Consider the following 21,344-nt stretch of genomic DNA (forward strand, 5'->3'; position numbering starts at 1 on the left):
TTTCCAAGACAAAACATGTGCATTGCGCAGATTTGTGTAAGAATATAGATATCCCCCTGGATTTAGTCTCGGGATTGGTACAGTTAAACTGAGGGATAATGTTTGCAATTAACCACTGGCATACTATCTGTCTTAAAACGCGTCTCTTGTACACATAGGACCCAAACTCTCTGCTTGTGGAAAGAATTGAGAACGCTTTTCTGGTACATTTAGACTTTGGCATTAAAGGAGGTTATTTCAAACGGGAGAGCAGAATGGACAGTTATTGTTGACGGGTAAGGGAGATTCACCCAACCACACCTAGGTGCTCTTGATGCGGAGGACTGAGATTGAGCAGCTGCGTTAGGGGAGAGGGGGAAGAGGTGGAGGGAAAGAAGTTAGGGGTGAGCTAGGGGCCGGGGAAGGGCGTAAAACAAAAATTAACCCGGAGAAGAAACAAACCCGGGAAGGGTACTAAACTGTGTAGTGCATAAGCACAGATCTCAACCATAGTGTCTTACGGTCCACTGATGGTAGATCCCAGTCAGGAAGAGTCATTGAGGGGAGATCTAGACCACGTAGGAAAGAAGGTAGGTCTTCTGGGTGGTCCAAGGATGTTTGGCTGCTGATGAAGCATGTAGGCTGTGTTCTTTTCCTGCAGCACTTAAGTGGGCAAAGAATAGCTTTGTGAGAGTGTGCGTCTGGAGAGGTCAGTAAACAAGGCTATTCATGCTCCATCAAAGTCTGGATCACCTTTTTGCCTTGCCTTCTGGTCCTTAATAGAATAGAAGTAGATCCCACAAATAACGTCAAGTGGTCTTGCTGGGCCCGGAGCACCCTATGGGCCTGATCAATTTCTATGGGGATACCCTCTGCTCTGAACACTTCAAGGGTCTCAACTTTATAATACTCATCAACTATATAATAAATTGATATTTTCTACACATCCGCTGTTTTTCTTCTCTGGATCTGATTATCTTGTATTGTGTTAATCTCTCTTTTGAGATCAGATGCTAGTGTGTCCATATCCCCATTAGATGGGAGTAGAGCCAGTAGGGCTAGCAATTCTGCGTGTCCCTGGAGAGCCTGGTGAGACATGCTACTGGACTCCCCATCGGGTTCATTTTAGTGCGTTTGCTGTGGTGCCCCAAGTGTCTCACTGTCTTGAGCAAGCAGCGGATGTTTGGTTGGAGAGCTTTGGAGCAGGACATTTTCCCCCTTGGATCCTTCCTTTGGGGTTTCAAATAAGGCCCGAGTGAGAGCCCCGGAGGGGGTCTTGAGTGGAGGGGCCATTGTGCTGTGGCTCAGAGCTGCACCTGATACAGGCTCGATGGTGTGCTGGGATTTGCTGGACTAGGGAGGGTCAGAGCTGGAATGGAGAGCTGATCGTGCACTGGGCCTTCAATCCTGGGGGAGAGGCCAAATGAGATGTAACCCTGCAGTGCCTACGGGGAAGCTTCTGCGGGGCTGATGAGGGAGCACGCTGCTGCTTTGAGAGGCGACGCGGGACTCTGTTGGAGGAGGGTAGGCAACCAATTACCTTTTGTGGGAGCATCTTTTGCCCCTTTTTCACTTGGCCATGCACGGCACTCCACTTAAAGACTACTGCTTTGCAACGCGGTCAGGACACCCCACCACCCGCACATGCCCCCTTTTAATAAAATGTCCACAGTAGATGCCCTTTTAAAAGAAAAAAAAAAATGTATACTCACCTTCCAGGTTCTTTTAACTGGACCCGCGGGCTCTGTCTTCTCCTCTTCTAGCCCAGGCGCATCACTATGCCGCGGCGGTGTCACGGCCACGTGACGTAATCGTGTTAGAGACCACGCGGCGCATATACTGGGCCGGCGACAACGGCACATGAAATTGATGCGTCCAGGCTGGAAGACTGAGCCGCAGGACCATGGAGAAGATGCTGTAAGGAGTATAAATTTTATTTATTTTTAAAACTGGTGGCAGTTCTTCATATAGGGCCCGGGCATGGGCAGGCGTGGGCCCCTCCAAAGCCAGAGGCCCCGGGTTCCCAGCGTTAATAACCAACAAAACATTTTAGGACCACCGTTAGCTAAATGATAACTGCAAGTCTTGTGTGGTCACGTCTAACATCAGGATTCTGGCATTTTTGTCCATTCCCCATCTTTAAAAATCCCCCCTCCCCAAAAAATAGGACATTACCTGTATGCAGGTAATGCCTCTATCTTGTGTTAGCTCTGGTCACATTGTGGTGCCATCATAGGTCCTGCAGTTTCCACTTACACTCCTCAGCAGATCAGACATGCTGGCTTTTAAAGGGTGGAGGTATCCATTCCCACCCCTAATTGACTTTCTAAACCCCCAAGAGAGTTGAAGGCATGTGTACAGGAGCATAACTACAAGAGTCAGGAACCAATAGCAGTCTTTTGAATGGTGCCCCCCTATCCCTACAAAAATATACATATTTGTTTAGGCAATTTGTTTAGGCATAGAAAGCGATGGCGGCATTACGCTACCACACATGTACAAGCTCATGGAGGGATCACCTCGAGAGAGATACAGACAAAGAGAGAGAGAGAGAAGAGAGACACTATGGGCAAGCTCAAGATTCAGAAGAGTCAAAAAGGCTTTAACAAATCCCCCCAAAAACTAAAATGTTGTATTTATTTTACTTGCTGTTAATAAACCATCATTTGTAGATACAGAACATTTTAGGATTATGAATTTTATGCAGCATGACACAAAACTAAAATTCAATTTTCCACTGCTCAAGAATAAAAAAGTTTTCAGATTGAAGTCAATAAACCACTGCCAGTATGTTATAAAGAAGATTAACAACATCATGATCATGTTTCTTTTATGGGTCAGTGGGGTGGCATCCTCAAAAACTATTCAGAAGCCATATATAAATTGGTTTTACTTAAGTGCTACACTCTCTAACCGAGAGACCATAAAGTTATGGGGCTAGGAAGAGTAGCACTTATAGCAAACGCTCTTCTCCTCAGAACATCTCGCTAAGGTGATCGCCATCATGCACCAGACTTTAAGAGAGCTTTGATGCATCTCTCACTTCAAAGTGAATTTTCTGGAGGATACCATCAAACTTTGCAATGATAGAAACATAATCTGGAAGGTATTATAATGCTTCACACCATGCAGATAGTGGTTTATTAAGTCAATATCTGCTGATAGATTTAACAGTGCCCTGGTTGTTCGGGTACACAGTTTTAAAATATTTTCCAACTATTTTCCAAAAAAAGACGAATTATCCTGATGTCCCTGTGCGGTCCCAAGTACCATAAGCAAATTACAAGCCATAAACTGTACACTCAAAACATTATTTGTGTGTCCGGTGTATACTCCGACTAATTCACTGGAAGAGCCTTCAGAAAGAGCATTGCAATATGTATTTCTAATATCCCATAAACGAACAGTGTTGTCCATTGATGCAGAAGCAATTAAAGTACTGTCTGGACTAAAGGCAAGACTGTTGACATTGTCAGTATGCCCTCGCAGTTCTTTATAAAGAGTACCTGATGCCAGATCCCATAATTTAAGTCTATGGTCCTCCCCAGCAGAAGCTAAGTACCTTCCGTTAGGGGAAAAAGCAAGAGCAAGTACAGGCCCGCGGTGACCAGTAAAAAGTCTGACAGAGTTTCCTTGCTGACTGCTCCACAAACGAACAGTCTTATCAGTAGACCCAGTGGCAAGGTAATTGGAATTGGGATGAAACTTTACACAGTCCACATCCGACAAATGTCCAGAATATATCCGAAGAGGAAATGTTCGGTCGAATGACCAAAGCCTGGCAGTGCGATCATGAGAGCCGCTGGCAAAAAACAAACTACAAGAACTAACATCAAGATCCCATATTGGGTATGCATGACCATCATAAAGGATGGTGTTTGTAAAACTGTTTAGATCCCAGTAGCGGATTGAGGCATCTTCAGAGCACGACAATAGGCCTGCACTGTTTGACAAGAAACGTGTACTATAAATTGGTCCACTGTGGCCTCTAAGTATCTTCATTTCAGTCCCTGTCTGGTCATCCAATTCATCCTGTTAATGATAATAAGAAACAAAAATGTATTATGGGTTGCCAAATGCATTAAAGGGTATAATGCCATTTAAATAAACCCGCCCAAAATAATACTTCATAAAAATATCATGTGACCAGGGTGATGTCATCTACCCAATAACATTTGCTTTACCTAGTAACTTTAACATCTACTTCAGGTATGTATTGGCTGTGTTGGCACTGCATCACATGTGTTGCTATGTATACGCCTAGTGCATTTTGCCAGAATAAATCAGCCTGTACCAAAATCACAGATGCTAGTAAAGGAATTATTGCGATGTCTGACTACACCAGATTATTTATCCAACACTTTCAGGGGCGTAACTACAGTGGTAGCAGCCATAGCAGCTGCTATGGGGCCCACAGTGTCAGAGGGCCCCAGCATTCGACTTGACACGCCTTAAGAATGGTGGATGTGCACCATGATATAAATGTTATGCATATAATATAGCATAATATGTATTTAACAGTGCACATCTTCCACAGTACAAAGAATGAATGTGCAGCACAAATAAGAAATGTTAGGACAGCAGGACGGAAAAGCAGCACTAGGATTCTCATCTCCAATTCCAGCCTTCTACTTCCTCCATGCGATCAGCAGCGACTGGGACCGATCTGGGAAAGTGTATAGATGTACATAAATATTTGTATACTCACATTTATGCACCGATACATTTATAAACTCATCCACACATATGTATATTTTCTGAGGGGATAGGGTGGCCCCATTCAGAATTTTGCTATGGGGCATTCCCTCTCCTAATTACACCCGTATACACTTGGTTGACTGAAAAAAGGCAAAGTTATAAACTTTGTTATAAAAAAAACTAAGCACCTGAAGCTTTATGAAATAGAAAATAGTCTTTCTGAGCCATGGAAATCTCTGTTTAAGCATTCCCCCAATACTGAGTGATTGCTTGCATTTTCCCTATGCACTAGGAAAGCAATTTCTACTGTTATCAAAGTGTGAAAGTATCTGAACCAATCGTCTGAATTAAAAGTGCATACACAGTTAAACACACAAGCAAAAGAACATACCTCTTCAATGATATCACTAGCTAGTCGTATGCGGGAAACATCCACTCTGTTGGGTTCCGTTTTAAGCTTTTTTGTCCTCAGGCTCCACAGTTTTATTGAGGAGTTATCAAACCCAGCAACAAGCAGCTTTCTATTAGGGGACATATCAGCACTGTTCAACAAATTTTCAGTGTTATAGAAGGCATAAAAACATATAGTTGTAAGAGAAGGTGGTCCATCTTTAACTCTTTTTATACAATCCTGCAGCTGCTCAACGGCGGCTTCATTTTGTAGAATAGGAGCTGGTACATCCTGTGGCTCAAGATTACCATTCCCTCCTCTTGTCGAAAAACTATTACTTGCATACAGTTGGTACTCTGTTCTCTTTATTGGCTGAATATCTAAATGGACGTGTAATGTCAGAGCCTTGAGCAGGGCAATGTTGTTATCACTTTGCAGGTAACGAATAAGATAATTATAGCTGTCTTCCTTAAGACAGACAACATACTTATTATCCAGGAATGCCTGCAACTTTAAGTTTGAGTGTATATCTTGTATGGTCAGTGTTGTCTGAAGCTGTTCAATTATATCTCTTTGTGCAGGATTCTGAAGAAAAATTCCATGGAAACGACTGTAAAAGCTATCTACTATACTTTTTATGCAATTCTGAACCATGTCAAGATGCAGATACACAAATAAAGGGTAGAGGACAGCAGACACATCCTGGCTTTCAGGAGAATCATCTTCTGTATAGGAAAGAGCATAAATAGACAATTTTTAAAGGGATATTGACAAAGCTTTCAACTTTATACAATCCTATTTATTTATCAACCCTCAGCCTTACGCAAGAGTAAATATGCAAGTCCGTTAACACTTTAGCATACAATATTGCATTAAGATCCAACTAATTTCTTAAGGGAACTCTACCATGAAAAATCAAGCATGATAAACCAGGTGCACTTACTCATAGATCCAAGCACTGAAACTTGTTATCCATGGCTTCCTTTCTTCAAAAATAAACTTTTTAAATTATGCTAATGAGCCTCAGGGGCTCTGTGGCATTTTCAGAGCTCCTCAGTAATGTCTTTTTGCGCATTGTGACAATGAGGAGAAGTATAAACATGTTCTGCTCATTGAACAACAAGGGAAAAGACAACACTGAGGGGCAATCGAAACAGTCCCAGAGCCCCTCACCTTCATTACCATAATTTGAAAAGTTGTAGGGATGTAATATTACCATTGTACAAGGAATTGGTTCAGCCTCACCTGCAGTATGCTGTCCAGTTCTGGGCACCAGTCCATAAAAAAGGATGCCCTGGAGCTGGATGGGTTCAACAAAGAGCCAAAAAAACTATAAGGGGTATGGCGGGTCTCGGTTATAAGGAAAGATTAAAAAACAAAACTAGATTTATTTAGTCTGGAAAAGAGAAGGCTACAAGGAGACATGATTAATTTATATAAATATATTAATGATCCATACAAAAAGTATGGTTTAAAGTTGTTCCAGATTAAGTCAAATCTAAAGACAAGGGGGCACTGTCTCCATCTGGAGAAAACAAGGTTTAATCACCAGAAGTGACAGGGCTTTTTTACTATGACAACTGTCAATCTGTGGAATAGCCTGCCTCAGGCACTGGTCACAGCAGGGAAAGCAGACAGCTTCAAGAAGGGTCTAGATGCCTTTTTACATCTAAATAACATTAATGGTTAGGTTATATAGATACCTTCCTCATCCAGTCCCTTCCCTTCCTTAGTTGAACTTGATAGATGTGTGTCTTTTTTCAACTGTATAAACTATGAAGATTACCACACTCATGGTACCTGGATCTACGAGCATGTACCCCTGGTTTATCATGCTCAATTTTGATGGTAAATTTTCTTCAAAGGAAATCTACCATTTGATTTCATGCATTATGAACCAAACATACCTTGAGAATACTGTAGCTACACTGATGGGTTAATCCCAGAGTTTCGTGGGTTTTGAAAAAACAATTAGGACATTCAGAACCTCAGGAAAGCTGGATTGCATGATTGTACAAGTTACAAGTAGCTTGTATTATACATGTGGCTTAGTCCAGACAGGACTAAGCAACATGAGCTGGATCACTCATACACAGCAGCTGGAGGATGGTGCCGCAATTGATTATTCTGCTTTCAGGCACAATCCAGGGATTACATCATCCTCTGGTGCAGTATATAACTAATTTGGTAGGAAGAGCACCAAGCCCAGCCACAGAAGTGAGACTTCATTATCAGAATTTTAATTTTTTAATGGTTTTATCAGCAAAATCACTCAGATCAGGGATAAACCAAGATATGATCCTGCATCAGTGTGGTACAGCATCCTCAAAGCATGTTTGCTTCATAATGCATCAAATCAAATGGGAGGTTCCCTTAAAAAAAACAAAATAAATGCAAATGTTTTTAAATACAGTTAAAACAAAAGTCTATATTCTGTGTGTAAAGCAATAATATGTGGCTCACATGAAGACCTGTCTCTTCTTATTTGGCTGTTTAGATAAATTTCCCATACAATATTGTTGTTATATTGCACGGTTTAGGTTATTTATTCTGCATAGTAGTTTATGTGAAGTTAGCCAAGTGCTCCCTACCAGCTGGGTAAGTATGCAACCAATGGTATCTTTACCACACCAAGAAGAGATGAATTAAAAATAAAGTTGTTATAATGCCTTCAGTATTACAGCAACTGCCAACTTAAAAGAGAACCCACTTTTAAATGTTGTGCAGCGCTCTTCACAAAAAGGAGCTACAAGAACGGCCCAGGAGCTATCCAGAAAAATAAACAGTCCCCAAAAACACTTCTAAAAAGAGAAAAAATAACTCTGACCAGAGCTCTGAATAAAATAATCATCCTTCTTTTTAGAATGTTCCTCGGCTATTCACTTCAAAGAAGAGAAGAAAGTTTATACACAATTTGTGCAACACAACGACCTCCAATGCCCCGGACGAAGCAGTGTTTGGTGAAACCCAGGGTCGGGTGGTCATGTGTAGCTGGCTTCCTCTGTAAATTTTGATATGCAATTTTTAAGCGCTTTGTGAGTATATTTTAAATAAAAGATACCCCATTTTAAGAACATACTACACTATTTGTGCAAATATTTTGTTCTAGCGGTCTGCTACGGCTAGTGGTGGAGTCGATGAAGGAAAACCGCACTAAGGAGGTTCTGAATGGTGGTTTATTCCCGTTGGAGGTCGTTGTGTTGCACAAATTGTAGATAAACTTTCTCCTCTTCTTTGAAGTGAAAAGCGAACATTCTAAAAGGAGGGACGATTACTTTATTCGGAGCTCCGGTCAGAGTTATTTTTTCTCTTTAAAAGAGAACCTGCTTCCTCTTCTCAGAGGTCTGTTTTTTTTAAATACGTGAATAACAAATTTAGGACATTTTAAATCTAAAGATTTACCTAACCTAACTTACCTAAAAGAAAATTTCGAAGCCTTGCAAACTGGAATTCGTATTGTTGTGGTTCGACTTGACATGGTGCAGCGGATACAATATTTGAACAGCTAGACTCAGCTTGTACTAAACAGAGAGATATAAAAAAATTCATTAGGTCATTTTTTTGTTTTCACACCTTGAAGCAAAGCCAATTTTTCACCTTAACGACAAGCATATTAAAAATTTTTCATTGTCATACTAAACTCAAACTTTTTAGCAGGGCCAATTGCATCATTAAAAAAGCCATCTTATTAAAGCTTATTGAATAACTATTATTAACCCTTATGCACTACATTTTTTCCATTTTCAAGGAATATTTTTTGCCAATGAGGAGTATTTTCAATAATACAAATAATAATAATAATAATAATAACAACTCATGTTGATCACGTTAATATACTGCAAACCATGCAAGGCAATCATTGCTGTGCATAAATATCGCAGTAACGATTGAGTAACTCCTTCAGTATATGCAAGCAATGGGGGCTTAAGAGATTGAGCAACTTTTGTGAATAAACATGTACACTTTGTTCACATGTAAATCAGACATCACACCTACATACACAAATAATATAATAATACACATAATCAGACTTATTACCTAATACACATAATCAGACTTATTACCTATACATACTCTTCACAGTGTTTCGCAAGTAGATGAGGACTCATCTGTAGCTGGTCCTGGCATCACACACGCTTCCCTGCCCACTGTTGTACTGACTGAATTTAGTGGGGGAAGGAGCTGCTACAGTTACACCATCAGCAACACAATGCAGTAAAGACATAAGGGATAAGCGTGAGGGGTAGTATCCAAGTCGGCTGTGTGGTGGATGCTTCCTGATGTGGAAGCTAGCATTTGAGCTGACACTCTGACCAGTTCAATAATCATCCCATGGGGCCCATATACGGTCAAATTATCCTACTGTTGCGCAGGAGTGCTGTGAGGTATACTAAGTTGTGAATTTCTTGTGTTCTTGTGCAAAGCTCCACTCGGAAAGGTGATGTGGATTGTTTCCATTTTGCAGAGAGCAAAACATCTGGCTGCGGTAAGAAGGTGTAGAAGTAACCTAGAGGTGTGCTTACTCATTCCTTTAGGATAGAGATTTAACAAACAGATACTAGGGTCTAGAGCAGTGATGGCGAACCTTTTAGAGACTGAGTGCCCAAACTACAACCAAAACCCACTTATTTACCCTGATGTGCCAGTGTGCCATTTTAAGCAGTAACTTATTGCTACCTGTTCTTCCACTTCTTTAATTGTATCGGCCCCCTGAGGACACCAATACAGTTGAAAGAAGGTGGGCAAATTCAGATTATCATTGTAGCTTCTCTCCAGGTTCTCTCCGTTTAGGAAGAATGGTGGGCCCACTAGGATGACCTCCAAAGATAATGCACTTCTCACTTTTCAAGCAGTTCCAAACAGTCAATGAAGTGTCCCTGTGAAATAGTGCCGAGCACAGCATCTCATAAGTTGCCTAGGACTGTAGGAAGATATAATGGATTTGGTCCTGTATGGTGAACTCTGTGCTAGGCTAATGGCCTGAGTGCCCACAGAAAGGGCTCCGAGTGCCACCTCTGGCACCCGTGCCATAGGTTCGCCATCACTGGTCTAAAGGATCTGGTATTTCAGAACACAGGATAAAATATTTGTAACTGTGGTCCAGTATGGTCATATATTTGGGCAGAGCAAGAATATATGCGGCACATCCGCTCCACACTGCCAGCAGACATCAGGAGTATCAGTCTTTAAAAGAAACGTGTTGGTTTCTGAAACAGTTTGTGTATCCAGAGGAGCTACTGACTAGGCACACTCCCAAAATCCAAAAGTCAGAACAAGCAAGAAAGTGTCAGTGCTGTACTCCACAATAGGCTCCTATTCATATTCGGTCATGAGGGATCTCCCCACCCCTTTTCCTCAGGTTAGGAATAAAGGTCTCCTGGATTCAGCATCCTTCTCCCCGCCTCCACTTACTGGACCGAAGCGTGCAAGCTCCGGAAGAAGCCTGAAGAGGCGAAACCTGGGTCGGCAAGACGTTTGGCTTCTTTGATTTCAAGGTTTTGATATGCACACTTTTTAAATGTGCTTATATACAATAAATTGTTTGTATCCTTTATCCTGGCGTTCTGCACTATTTATACGCAATCTCCGATACAGGGACGATAGTGAACCTCAGGCACGAGAGTGAGACGGGGTGCAAGCTTCAATCCAGTAAGTGGAGGCGGGGAGAATGACACTGAATCCAGGAGACCTTTATTCCGAACCTGAAGGAAAGGGGTGGTGAGATTCCTCATGAGCGAATGTGAATAGGAGCCTATTGTGGAGTAGAGCACTGACACTTTCTTGCTTATCAGGTGTATCAGGGTATAATTATATATAATTATAATCACACACAATGTAATAATGCAGTGGTACCACAGCATTAGGTATTTCTGAGGGGCCAGGGTTTTGTAAAATCCTGTATATTGTTTAGATGTCCCGCTATGGACACGTTTAACTTAAAAAGTCGTTCAAAGTCAGTAAGTGTGGATACCGTCAGTGAGCCATATAAAGAAGACAGAAAGCATCCGATTTGTAAATAGCTATATACAGCCAAAGATAGGTGAATTGTCCGCCTGGTGTTGTCTTCCCCCTGACGAGACGGGACAAATCCAACTTGGTACTTGTGGATTAGCTGGGGAATCCATTGGATAAGCAAGCTAGCCAGGAGCTTTGTAAAAATCTTATAATCTGCATTTAATAATCCAATGGGACGATAGTTGGAGCAATCCAGTGGGTTCTTGTCAGGCTTGGGGATTAAAGTAATGTGGGAATGAAACATTTCCAGCGGAATCAAAGTTCCCTGGAGAAAGGCATTGTACAATTTAAAGGGAACCTGTCACCAGGAGTGTCAGATCCGCTGGAAGGGACAGCGCGTCTGCAGGTCTCCGCGCTGGCTCCGCCTCCAGTCCGCAGAGAGTTAACCCTGCTGCACGCGCGGGGCAGCAGGCATCCAGGGCGCGTGCGCCTTAGGGAAATTTAAGCTGCCTGTCTTCTGAATCAGCCTGGGTTCCTGCTCCTATGGGATTCTGGGGGCGGATCTCAGGCTGCATAAATTGGATCCGGACCTTCCACCTGTGCCAGTGTTTGTCCTTCTGGAACTTACAGCCTAGCTGGATTCCTGCTCTCCTGTAGCATTGTTTGCTTCACCCTGGTATTGTATTCACCAGTTAGGTTACGCTCCCCTGTCTAGTGGTTTCTGCCTTGGTAGGGTCTAGTTGGTAGAACAGCGCAGGGTTAGTTCGCCCTCTTGCTCTGTTCTGTCAGCCTGCTCTCAGACAGTGTGGAAGTTTGGTGTACAGTTTTCCAGACATAAGTTTTCCTAACAAGGAGACCCATTTTTAGCACTCCCCCAGTCCCCACAGAGCATAGTACATACACTGCCAAAGTGTTTTTGTATAAAAAAAATAGGTTTTACAGAAGACACTCGTCCCCTGGGAGTTGCTGGAAAGCAGCCGTTTCCCCCCCCCACCCTTGGGAAACTGCTCCTCCATGTGTCCTTTTGAAATATATGAAAACACCCATCACTTGGCTTAGCGACACCCCCTACTCCTGTACAGCCAATCCCGAGTGTGGGGAGTTATTCATATATTTGAAAAGGACACATGGAGGAGCAGTTTCCCAAGGGTGGGGTTGGGGGGGACCGCTCCTTTCTAGCCACTCCCAGTGGACGAGTGCCTAGTCACACAGAAGATGCTAATGAAAGGTAGAATATAACATCTTTTTTTCTGTAAAACCTATTGCTTATACAAAAACTCTTTGGCAGTGTATGTACTATGCTCTGTGTGGACTGGGGGAGTTCTAAAAATGGGTCTCCTGGTGACAAGTTCCCTTTAAGTAGGTAAGGGGAGAAGAGTAACCAAAGATAAGCCATTTGGAAGTGATTTCAGGACCTCTGTCAATACTTCAGCTTCAATAGGAGCATTGAAGGAGGTCAGCGCTACCGGAGGGGGGCAGGGAAGGTTGCAGGACTTTAAATAAGTGTCAATTTGGGAGTCATGCTAGGAAGGGTCACGGGGCAATGAGCTTGGTAGGAATGAAAGATATTTTAAATTTCCCAGAAGTCGTAGCATATTGATCCGTTAGAACGGCGGATGGAATGGACTGTGGACCTACTTTATTTCTCTGATAATTGTCTTGCCAAGAGGGTATGTGCTTTATTACCCTATTTGTAATATTTTTGCTTGGAGCTTGCAATTGTTACTTCTTTTAGAGTGGGCCTAATCTCTATAACCTTCTTAAGGAGGGGTTGGGAGTAGGAGCGGAGTAGAGTAATTCTACCTGAGTTTTTGTGTGTTCCTTTTTCATAGCCAACGCCAATGTGATGCATTCCCCCCCTCACCATCATCTTATGGGCCTCCCAGCAAGTCAGCAATGACAGACTCGAAATGGTTTGTGATGAAGTTGGCCAGCACTGTCATTAAGCCTCTAGTGCAGTAGTTATCAACCTTTCTAATGCTATGACCCCGCAATACAGTTCCTCATGCTGTGGTGACCCCAAACCATGCAACTCGCAGTAAAAACACTGTAAAATTTCGGCTCCAATGGCTTTAGGCAACCCCCGATTTTGGTCGATCGACCCCCGCTGGGGTCCCGACCCACAGGTTGAGAACCACTGCTCTAGTGGCATTCCCTAACAGAAAGATTGGAGTCTGATAGTTCTAGTGCAAGAGGTGAATGGTCTGACCAAGTGATTAGGCCCAAGCTAGATTTCCTCATAATTTGTATGGAGCCAAATAAATAATCTATTCTAGTGTGTGTACCATGTGGTGGGGAGTAGAAGGAACAGTCTCATGGGTTGTCTATCCTCCAAAGGTCAAAGACAATGTTGTCCGGGAAGTACTCAGAAGTCTCTTAAAAGTCTGAGGGGATTTGGGGGGTGGGGCGCATTTTGCCCCACTAAGAGATTCATCTGTGCAGAGAATGGTAGGTTAAGGTCCCCCCCATAAGCAGAATTGCAGGTGGGAAACGGGATAGTCGCCTGAAGACATGTTTAAGGAACCTAATTTGACCCGTATTAGGGGCATAGATGTTACACAGTGTAAGAGGGATCCCTTTAAGCGATCCATGTACGATTACACATATACCCTTAGAGTCTAGAAGTGTCTCCGTGACCGGGAGGGTTCCTCTTTCTTTCCACCTGGGACCTCCAAGTCCAGCGCACGGCAAAAGGCATGTATGTCTGCATAGGTCTGTAGCAGTGCCTTATGGCCTGACTAGTAGCCATCAATGTGAAGGGGAAGCCCCAGCGGTATGGGATTCCATTCTCATGCAGCTTTGAAAATAGTGGCCATAGTTGGCGTCGCTTGTGCAGTGTTATCCAAGGGAGATCAGCAAAGACTTGGACCTGGATTAGGGGAGGGGGGGGGGGCATTTTCCTAGTCTTTATCATTATTCGTTCTTTGAGTTCATAGTCCGTTACACAACATACTAGGTCACTTGGTCTTGGTGAATAGAGCCTCCAGGAGACTAACATTCTCAGCCCCTCTTGGCTCAGGCACTCCTCGAATTTGAATATTGTTGTGGCGCCCCCAGTCATCTATGTCCTCAATGTAACGGTTCATGTCACGTATGATGGTGGCTTGAGTAGCCACATTTTCCTGAAGTTGCGGTACATATATTCTGGTGTCATCATGGGATGCCTCTCTGCCGTCCACTCTGTGCACTAAGCAGCGTACATCTTATCTGACTGAATCTAGTTCTCTGCGGAAAGTGTCCTTGACTTCCTCAATTAACCATTAAAAATTATTTAGTTGGCAGGCTTTGGAGCAGGGACTGTACAGTCATGGCCAAGAGTTTTGAGAATGATACAAATGTTAATTTTCACAAAGTCTACTGCATGAGGTTATATAATGGCAATTTGCATATACTCCACAATGTTATAAAGAGTGATCAGCTTAACAGCAATTAATTGCAAAAACAATATTTGCCTAGAAAATGAACTTTTTCCCCCAAAACACATTTCAACTTTATTGCAGGCCTGCCTTAAAAGGACTAGCTAACATTGTTTCAGTGATTGCTCCATTAACACAGGTGTGGGTGTTGATGAGGACAGGACTGGAGATCAATCTGTCATGATTAAGTAAGAATCACACCACTGGACACTTTAAAAGGAGGCTGGTGCTTGGCATCATTGTTTCTCTTCTGTTAACAACGGTTATCTCTAAAGGAACACGTGCAGTCATCAATGCACTGCACAAAACTGGCATAACAGGGAAGAATATCACAGCTAGAAAGATTGCACCTCAGTCAACAATCTATCGCATCCTCAAGGAATTCAAGGAGAGAGGTTCAATTTTGCCAAAAAGGCTCCAAAGAGCCCAAGAAGGACCAGCAGGTGCCAGGAGCGTCTCTTAAGTGGTTCAGCTTCGGGATAAGGCTACCAGCAGTGCAGAGCTTGTTCAGGAATGGCAACAGGGAGGTGTGAGTGCATCTGCACGCACTGGGAGGCGGAGACTCTTGGAGCAAGTCCTGGTGTCAAGGAGGGCAGCAAAGAAGCCACTTCTCTCCAGGAAAAACATCAGGGTCAGACTGATATTCTGCAAAAGGTACAGGGAGTGGACCGCTGATGAATCCCCTTTCCGATTGTTAGGAACATCTGGAAAACAGCTTTTTCAGAGAAGACAAGGTGAGCGATACCACCAGTCTTGTCTCATGCCAACTGTAAAGCATCCTGCAACCATTCATGTGTGGCGTTGCTTCTCAGCAAAGGGAATCGGCTCTCTCACAGTCTTGCCTAAAAACACATCCATGAATAAAGAATGGTACCAGAATGTCCTCCAAGAGCAACTTCTCCCAACCACCCAAGAGCAGTTTGGTGATCAACAATTGCCCTTTCCAGCATGATGGAGCACCTTGCCATAGGCGATAACTAAATGGAATAAAACAGAGATTTTAGGTCCATGGTCTGGAAACTCCACAGATCCATTGAGAACTTGTGGTCAATCATCAAGAGACGGGTGGACAAACAAAAACCAATAAATTGTGACAAAATGCAAGCACTGATTGTGCAAGAATGGACTGCTATCAGTCAGGATTAGGTCCAGAAGTTGATTGAGAGCATGCCAGGGAGAATGCAAATATTGACCTGCTGCATTAACTCATTCTAACGGTCAATAAAAGCTTTTGTTACTCACAATATGATTGCACTTGTATTTCTGTATGTGATAAAAAAAAACACACACATAAAATCAATTGGGCAAGAAATCATGTGAAAATATAATATTTGTGTCATTCTCAAAACTTTTGGCCATGACTGTAGCTCCGGTGGCAGAGTGTATGAGGTTTGCAGGGAGACTGTCTAGTGAAACTGGGCGAGTAGCCCAGTAAGTGACGCGGTAGCACTCATGTCTTCCTCTGTCGGATCAGCAGGGTGCAGAGGTCTCACTAGGAGGGCCAAAAGGACATTAGATCATTAGTCATTGAAGAGCTTATGTACATCAAAGTTGTTTTCAACACATCCCCAGGACATTCCCATCTTGAACACAGGATGAAAGGGGGGGGGGGGGGGTATAATAATCAGTATGTAATAAGGTTTTGTACTGAAATGCAGAGGAAGAAATCCAATAAAGATAACAGTTAATTCCCACGGCGGTAGCTCCACTAAAATGGTCACAATGTTATAGGGGTTTTCCCCATTAAACAGGGTAGGCTGCTACGTTGCTCCCAGAGATGAGTGGAGCAGACGGCCTAATATATGAAGAACAGATGCTGTTGAAGTGGGTACAGACCAGTAAGTAAATGTACTTGGTTTAAATCCTTGATCCTGGTGGAAGAATTCCTTTAACTGAATTATACTAAACCACCTAAACGTCCATATGGACCTATGATTTAGGGTCCCAAATTGACCAGTATATAACCTGTGAGTGGCTACAATTATAGTTACCTCGCTGTGAGTCAGATGAGGCACTTAATACTCACATCAACAGATTCATTGCCTCTCATGTTGCGAGAAGTGAAGCCGGGACAGTATGGCAGTGAAGCCGGAGTGCACTACAATAGCTTCACTAGCCGCAACGCTGGGTTTCTTTTTATGATCTGTGTAGGGGGTATTTTGGGAAAATAAACCACCAGTCCATAAGGTCTGGTGGGTGGTTTAGTGTCCCAAATCACGCTAATCATATCTTGTGCAACAGTGTAACTCTGTCTACTCAGCTTTTAGATAAAATCCTTCCATTCTTAAGAGGTAGGTGAATAGTCTAGAGCTGCGGTCTGGCGGTTGAGGACAGCTGGACACTTGGAGAAAAACATAAAATCTGCATCCGTCCCTCCTCTTCATCCACAGCCCTGACTTCTCATCTCTAATTTAGAGACCTTGTTTTAGGAAATGTCCTCAGAAATGTAGAAACACCATATTTGGACAGTTCATATTTCTATGACGACGTGGTTCATGCTATGCAGATTGATCGCATTCTGGGAACTCAGAATATAATCATATAACTTGATTCTTTATTATTAAAAGGTGTTACAAACTTGTAAATAGGCCCCTATTGCAAAGTTAATGTATTGGAGGTGGCAGCGGAATTATATGGGGTTCTGGGATGCTAGGAGAGTAGGTATAGCAAATATCTATCATCTAGGGTAGGTGGAAAATTATGTGGTAGATTGATAGGTTCTAGTGCACTTGTGATTCACACATTGTAATGAATGAGGAGGAAAATCCGCATATACTTCCATACTGTAGTGTACAGTGTACCTCTGTGTGCCTCAGCGGCAATCACCGTAATGTCCACGCTGCAGCGAATGCGCTACCACGTCCTAGGTCGCGTGCACCTGCTCTGTAAAATTTAAAGGACCAGCTTGCCACTAAGTGGCACAAATAAATTCCAGCCCCTTCCTATGTTCCCTGCCGGATCTTTGTGCTTCCATGCCCGAGAAAGCTGTATTCCAAACCTTCTGCGATTATCCCGATTTCCTGTTGTGACCTCAATTCCGTGCTACCTGTCCTGATCTACTGGAACGTCCCAGTGCTGCTCATCTCAGACCACGAGTTTGCCTTACGTCAGTGTACTACTCCTTGGCTGCCACCACGGACAAAGTCGTATCTATGGAACGACCTAGTGGTACCACGCCGCAACAAGTCCAACCTGCTTTGCGGCGGGCTCTGTTGAAAACCGGGTACCACTTAGACTCCGATCCCAGGTGTCAGCTTATGTCATTGTCCACAGTGGTACAGAGGATCTACTACTTCCGATCCTGTTTTTACCTTATTAAATTAGTCTCATTTCTTACTCAGGGTAGAGTCAATTTTATTGATGTGGACACTTCTTTGAGGTTATAGTGCTTTTCTATATACCGCCGATAGAACTGGCCATCTGTTTGTCTTGTATTACAGCCTATGTCAAGTATGTCAGCCTATAATACCCCAATATTGAAGGGTATTATAACGATTACTATGTCCCATAGTGGAAAAAGGAAAAAAAAAAAAAAACCAAAATCAAAAAGTCCCCAAAATCCTGTTACCCATTACACTTACATATACAATAAAAAAGTGAAACTCCCCATACAAACCCCACACATGAAGTATCGCCAAAAAGACATTATTATACAATACCGAAAATAAAAATTAAAAATCCACCAAAACCGTATCAATTCAAAAATGGTATTGTTGTCATATGTCACACAAGTTCTGCTACTTGGAAAATGGTGAAGCAAAAACTATAGATTTTTGTCCCACATGAGGTTTTATTGTACAAAATTTGTAAAATGTAAGCAAAAACATAGAAATTTGGTATTCCGGTAATCTTATGGACCTGTTGAATATTTTTTTTTTTTTTTTTTTTTTTTAATCCATTCTTTTTTCAGTTTACAACACTCAAAACAAAAACAGATACCCAACCACCTACCCTCCAGAGACCGTACAGCATGAAAGGATCTATTTTACATACAGTATACATTATACATTGTGTGATGGAGTTAGCAACTTATACAAATGTAGATCAAGGGCCACAACTTCCTGTTACATGTATATCAATAAAGCTTATAACAGCCAGTTTCCGTTTACAGTAATTACACCATATTTCTCATACAATATCTTACAAAATGTTAAACTGGTTCCTGCGCAGGTGCACAGATGGCAGTCCTGGTGAGTCAAGCCAAGGCCCCCATATTTTCTCAAATCGCTTTTCCGCCTTTCTTTTAATGTATACCCCCTTCTCTAACCTTATTATCTTATTCATTTTATTAATGAATTCCTGTTTAGTGGGAGGAGCGGCCTGTATCCAGTGGTACGCAATCAGTTTTCTCGCTTGGTACAACATACGGGCAATGCCCAGTCGAGGTCCCCTTTCATCTGATACCTCATCTACCCAACCCAGAACGCAAATCATAGGAGTGGCAGGGATCTGCACATCATATACCTTCTTTACAAGATCTAGTACCTCCTTCCAAAAAGTATCCAGTTCAGAACACTCCCACATCATGTGGAGTAGGTATGCCCCAACACTACCACATCTGGGACAGCAGTCATCACTCCTTATGCCAATCCTACATAGCCACATCTGGGTCTTATATGTTCTGTGGAATAGGAATAGTTGTGAGAATCTATGCTTCTCACTAGGAGACAGGGCAGGTGTCCAAGCTAGGATAGAAGTCCATTGTTCGTCCGTTATGGGCCCAATATCAGCTTCCCATTTAGATCGAATTGTCAACTGGAATTTTTTATGATATTCGTCTAGTAATTGTATATATATGAGTGATATTATTTCCCTGCCATTACCTGGGGAAATCAAAGTGTTAATAACTAAATGGTTTTTAATTGTCAATGGGGAACTTCTCATTTGAGTATCCAAAGCATGCCTTAACTGAAGGTACCTATAAAACATGCTATGTGGCAGTTGATACTGCTCCCGTAGCTGCTCAAAGCTCTTTACTACCCCATCTGATACTTCTTGTCCTACCGTATGGTTCCCATTATTTTCCCATACCCCAACTTCTTGCAATTTATTCACCTCAATGGAGTTGTGGATTCCTCCACAATCTTTGTGCAGCCCTCCAGTCCTAGCATTAGCTTGGATCTCCTCCATACTTCTATTAATAAAGCTACCGTAAGGAGCATGTTCGGGGGTCGGGTCTAGGCACCTATTTACAGGAGTCTCCCATCATTACAGTAGGACAGAAGGTGTTCCACTATTACTATTTACTATAAAACTACCCCGCTGTCCCCACCCCTTCAGCTGTTGTAATTGGGCAGCCAGAAAATGTTGAATAAATTTAACACAAAAAAAAAAAAAAAGTTAATACATTTTCAGCAACAGGGCATAGCCACTTTGAAGGAAAATGTGCCGTTTCGGACCCCAGAGATCTACGCAAGGTCAATTAAATTACCCTTTTATAGACATTCCCAGAACGCACGGGTTCTGAAAAGCGCAGGGAGTGATATAGAGTTGTCCGCACAACCTTTGAATATCACAACCCTTAATGGCTGAAGGACCCCCTTCACTAGCCTTCGTAAAATAGAACCTTATTAACCCAAATAAGGCGCCACCAGCTCTCCTTTATTATGAGCCCGGTCCGTAACTGGATTATATAGGGTGAGGAACCAACCCAGTAGCATGTAATTGCCTTCATGGCACACTAGACAAACAGTACACACAACAGATAACTGTATATGTAGCAGAGAACAGAATACACAGGTAGTACACAGTGGTGACACCTACCCTCTCCATTGTGATGCATGGCGCATGTTGCCATAACATGGGGAAAGATAGGACATGTCCCATCTTTTCCCTGTGTACAGAGCGGTACAGTGCCGCACACATCACTGCGTGTGCCCATAAGCGCCTATGGGGGATGTATATACGGTCACAAGCTTGCAGCTGTACATACGTCCCCCGACAGTCATGTAAATATTAAGACCATGCGTAATGTATCTTAATAATTTTTATACAGTATTTTTCGGACTATAAGGCGCACCGGAGTATAAGGTGCACAATCAATAAATGCCCGCTAAAACATCTAGGTTCATATATAGGGCGCACCGGAGTATAAGGCGCACCTGATAATAAGGATGAATGACCAGCAGGTGGCATACCTGCGCACAGTTCAAGGCAGCTGTTGTCTTTAAGTATGGTTCATATATAAGGCGCACCTTTGATTTCTGAGAAAATCAAAGGATTTTTAGTGCACCTTATAGTCTGAAAAATACGGTATCATAATAATCCCTACTGTATGGCGTAGAAAAAGACTACCTGTTCTAGATAGATCAGATGATTTATTGTGTGTTTGTTGTATAAAAATCTAGTGTCAGCTTTATTTTCTGCCATATGTAATATATGTTTTTTGTAACCCGTTTATCAACTAGGGAATCATTACTGCAGCTACATTTAGCATAAATAATTCGACCAAAGGTAAGCTTTGTGTAACATGGCCGGGGTGGTTAGTAGTGACATGTAATATAGAATTCCCACTAATCGGTTTCCTGTAAAACAAGGTAATAATGGTATTGGTAGAAGTCAATCCCTCCAATAGGATATCTAGAAACTATACATTTTTTTTTCTCCATAGTATATGTAAAGTGGAAATTAAAATTGTTATCGTTGATGTATTTTATGAAATATATCATACATATCATCTATATATCTTCCACACTGTACATGGAGTATTCCTCCCACATGAAGACATAATAATTAGCCAAAGAGGGGGAAAAAACAGGAGCTCATAGGGCAACATTGAATTTGCTAGTAAAATGTGTTAAAAAGCAAAGTAGTTGTTGTGCAGCAAATTTTGAACCATTCACACCATGTAAGAAACCAACTACGAATTTTCTTCTAACCTTTAGAATCCTGTAGTTAAATTGATG

General features: G+C 42.4%; 1 protein-coding gene across 2 annotated transcripts in view; it reads right to left on the bottom strand.

The window, feature by feature from the left end:
- Nucleotides 1–2,597: 2,597 nt before the first annotated feature.
- The window catches only part of TAF5L (TATA-box binding protein associated factor 5 like), a 42,451-nt gene continuing 23,704 nt past the window's right edge, over nucleotides 2,598–21,344 (bottom strand). For both annotated transcript variants that reach the window (XM_072141118.1, XM_072141119.1), the window contains exons 3-5: nucleotides 8,485–8,589; nucleotides 5,069–5,793; nucleotides 2,598–4,011 (exon numbers count right to left, since the gene is read on the bottom strand). In XM_072141118.1, the coding sequence (XP_071997219.1) occupies nucleotides 3,196–4,011; nucleotides 5,069–5,793; nucleotides 8,485–8,589 (1,646 nt within the window). In that variant the 3' untranslated portion in view covers nucleotides 2,598–3,195. The remainder of the gene's footprint in view (nucleotides 4,012–5,068; nucleotides 5,794–8,484; nucleotides 8,590–21,344) is intronic.

Source organism: Engystomops pustulosus, chromosome 3 (genome assembly GCF_040894005.1).
Source record: "Engystomops pustulosus chromosome 3, aEngPut4.maternal, whole genome shotgun sequence".
Taxonomy (NCBI): Eukaryota; Metazoa; Chordata; class Amphibia; order Anura; family Leptodactylidae; genus Engystomops; species Engystomops pustulosus.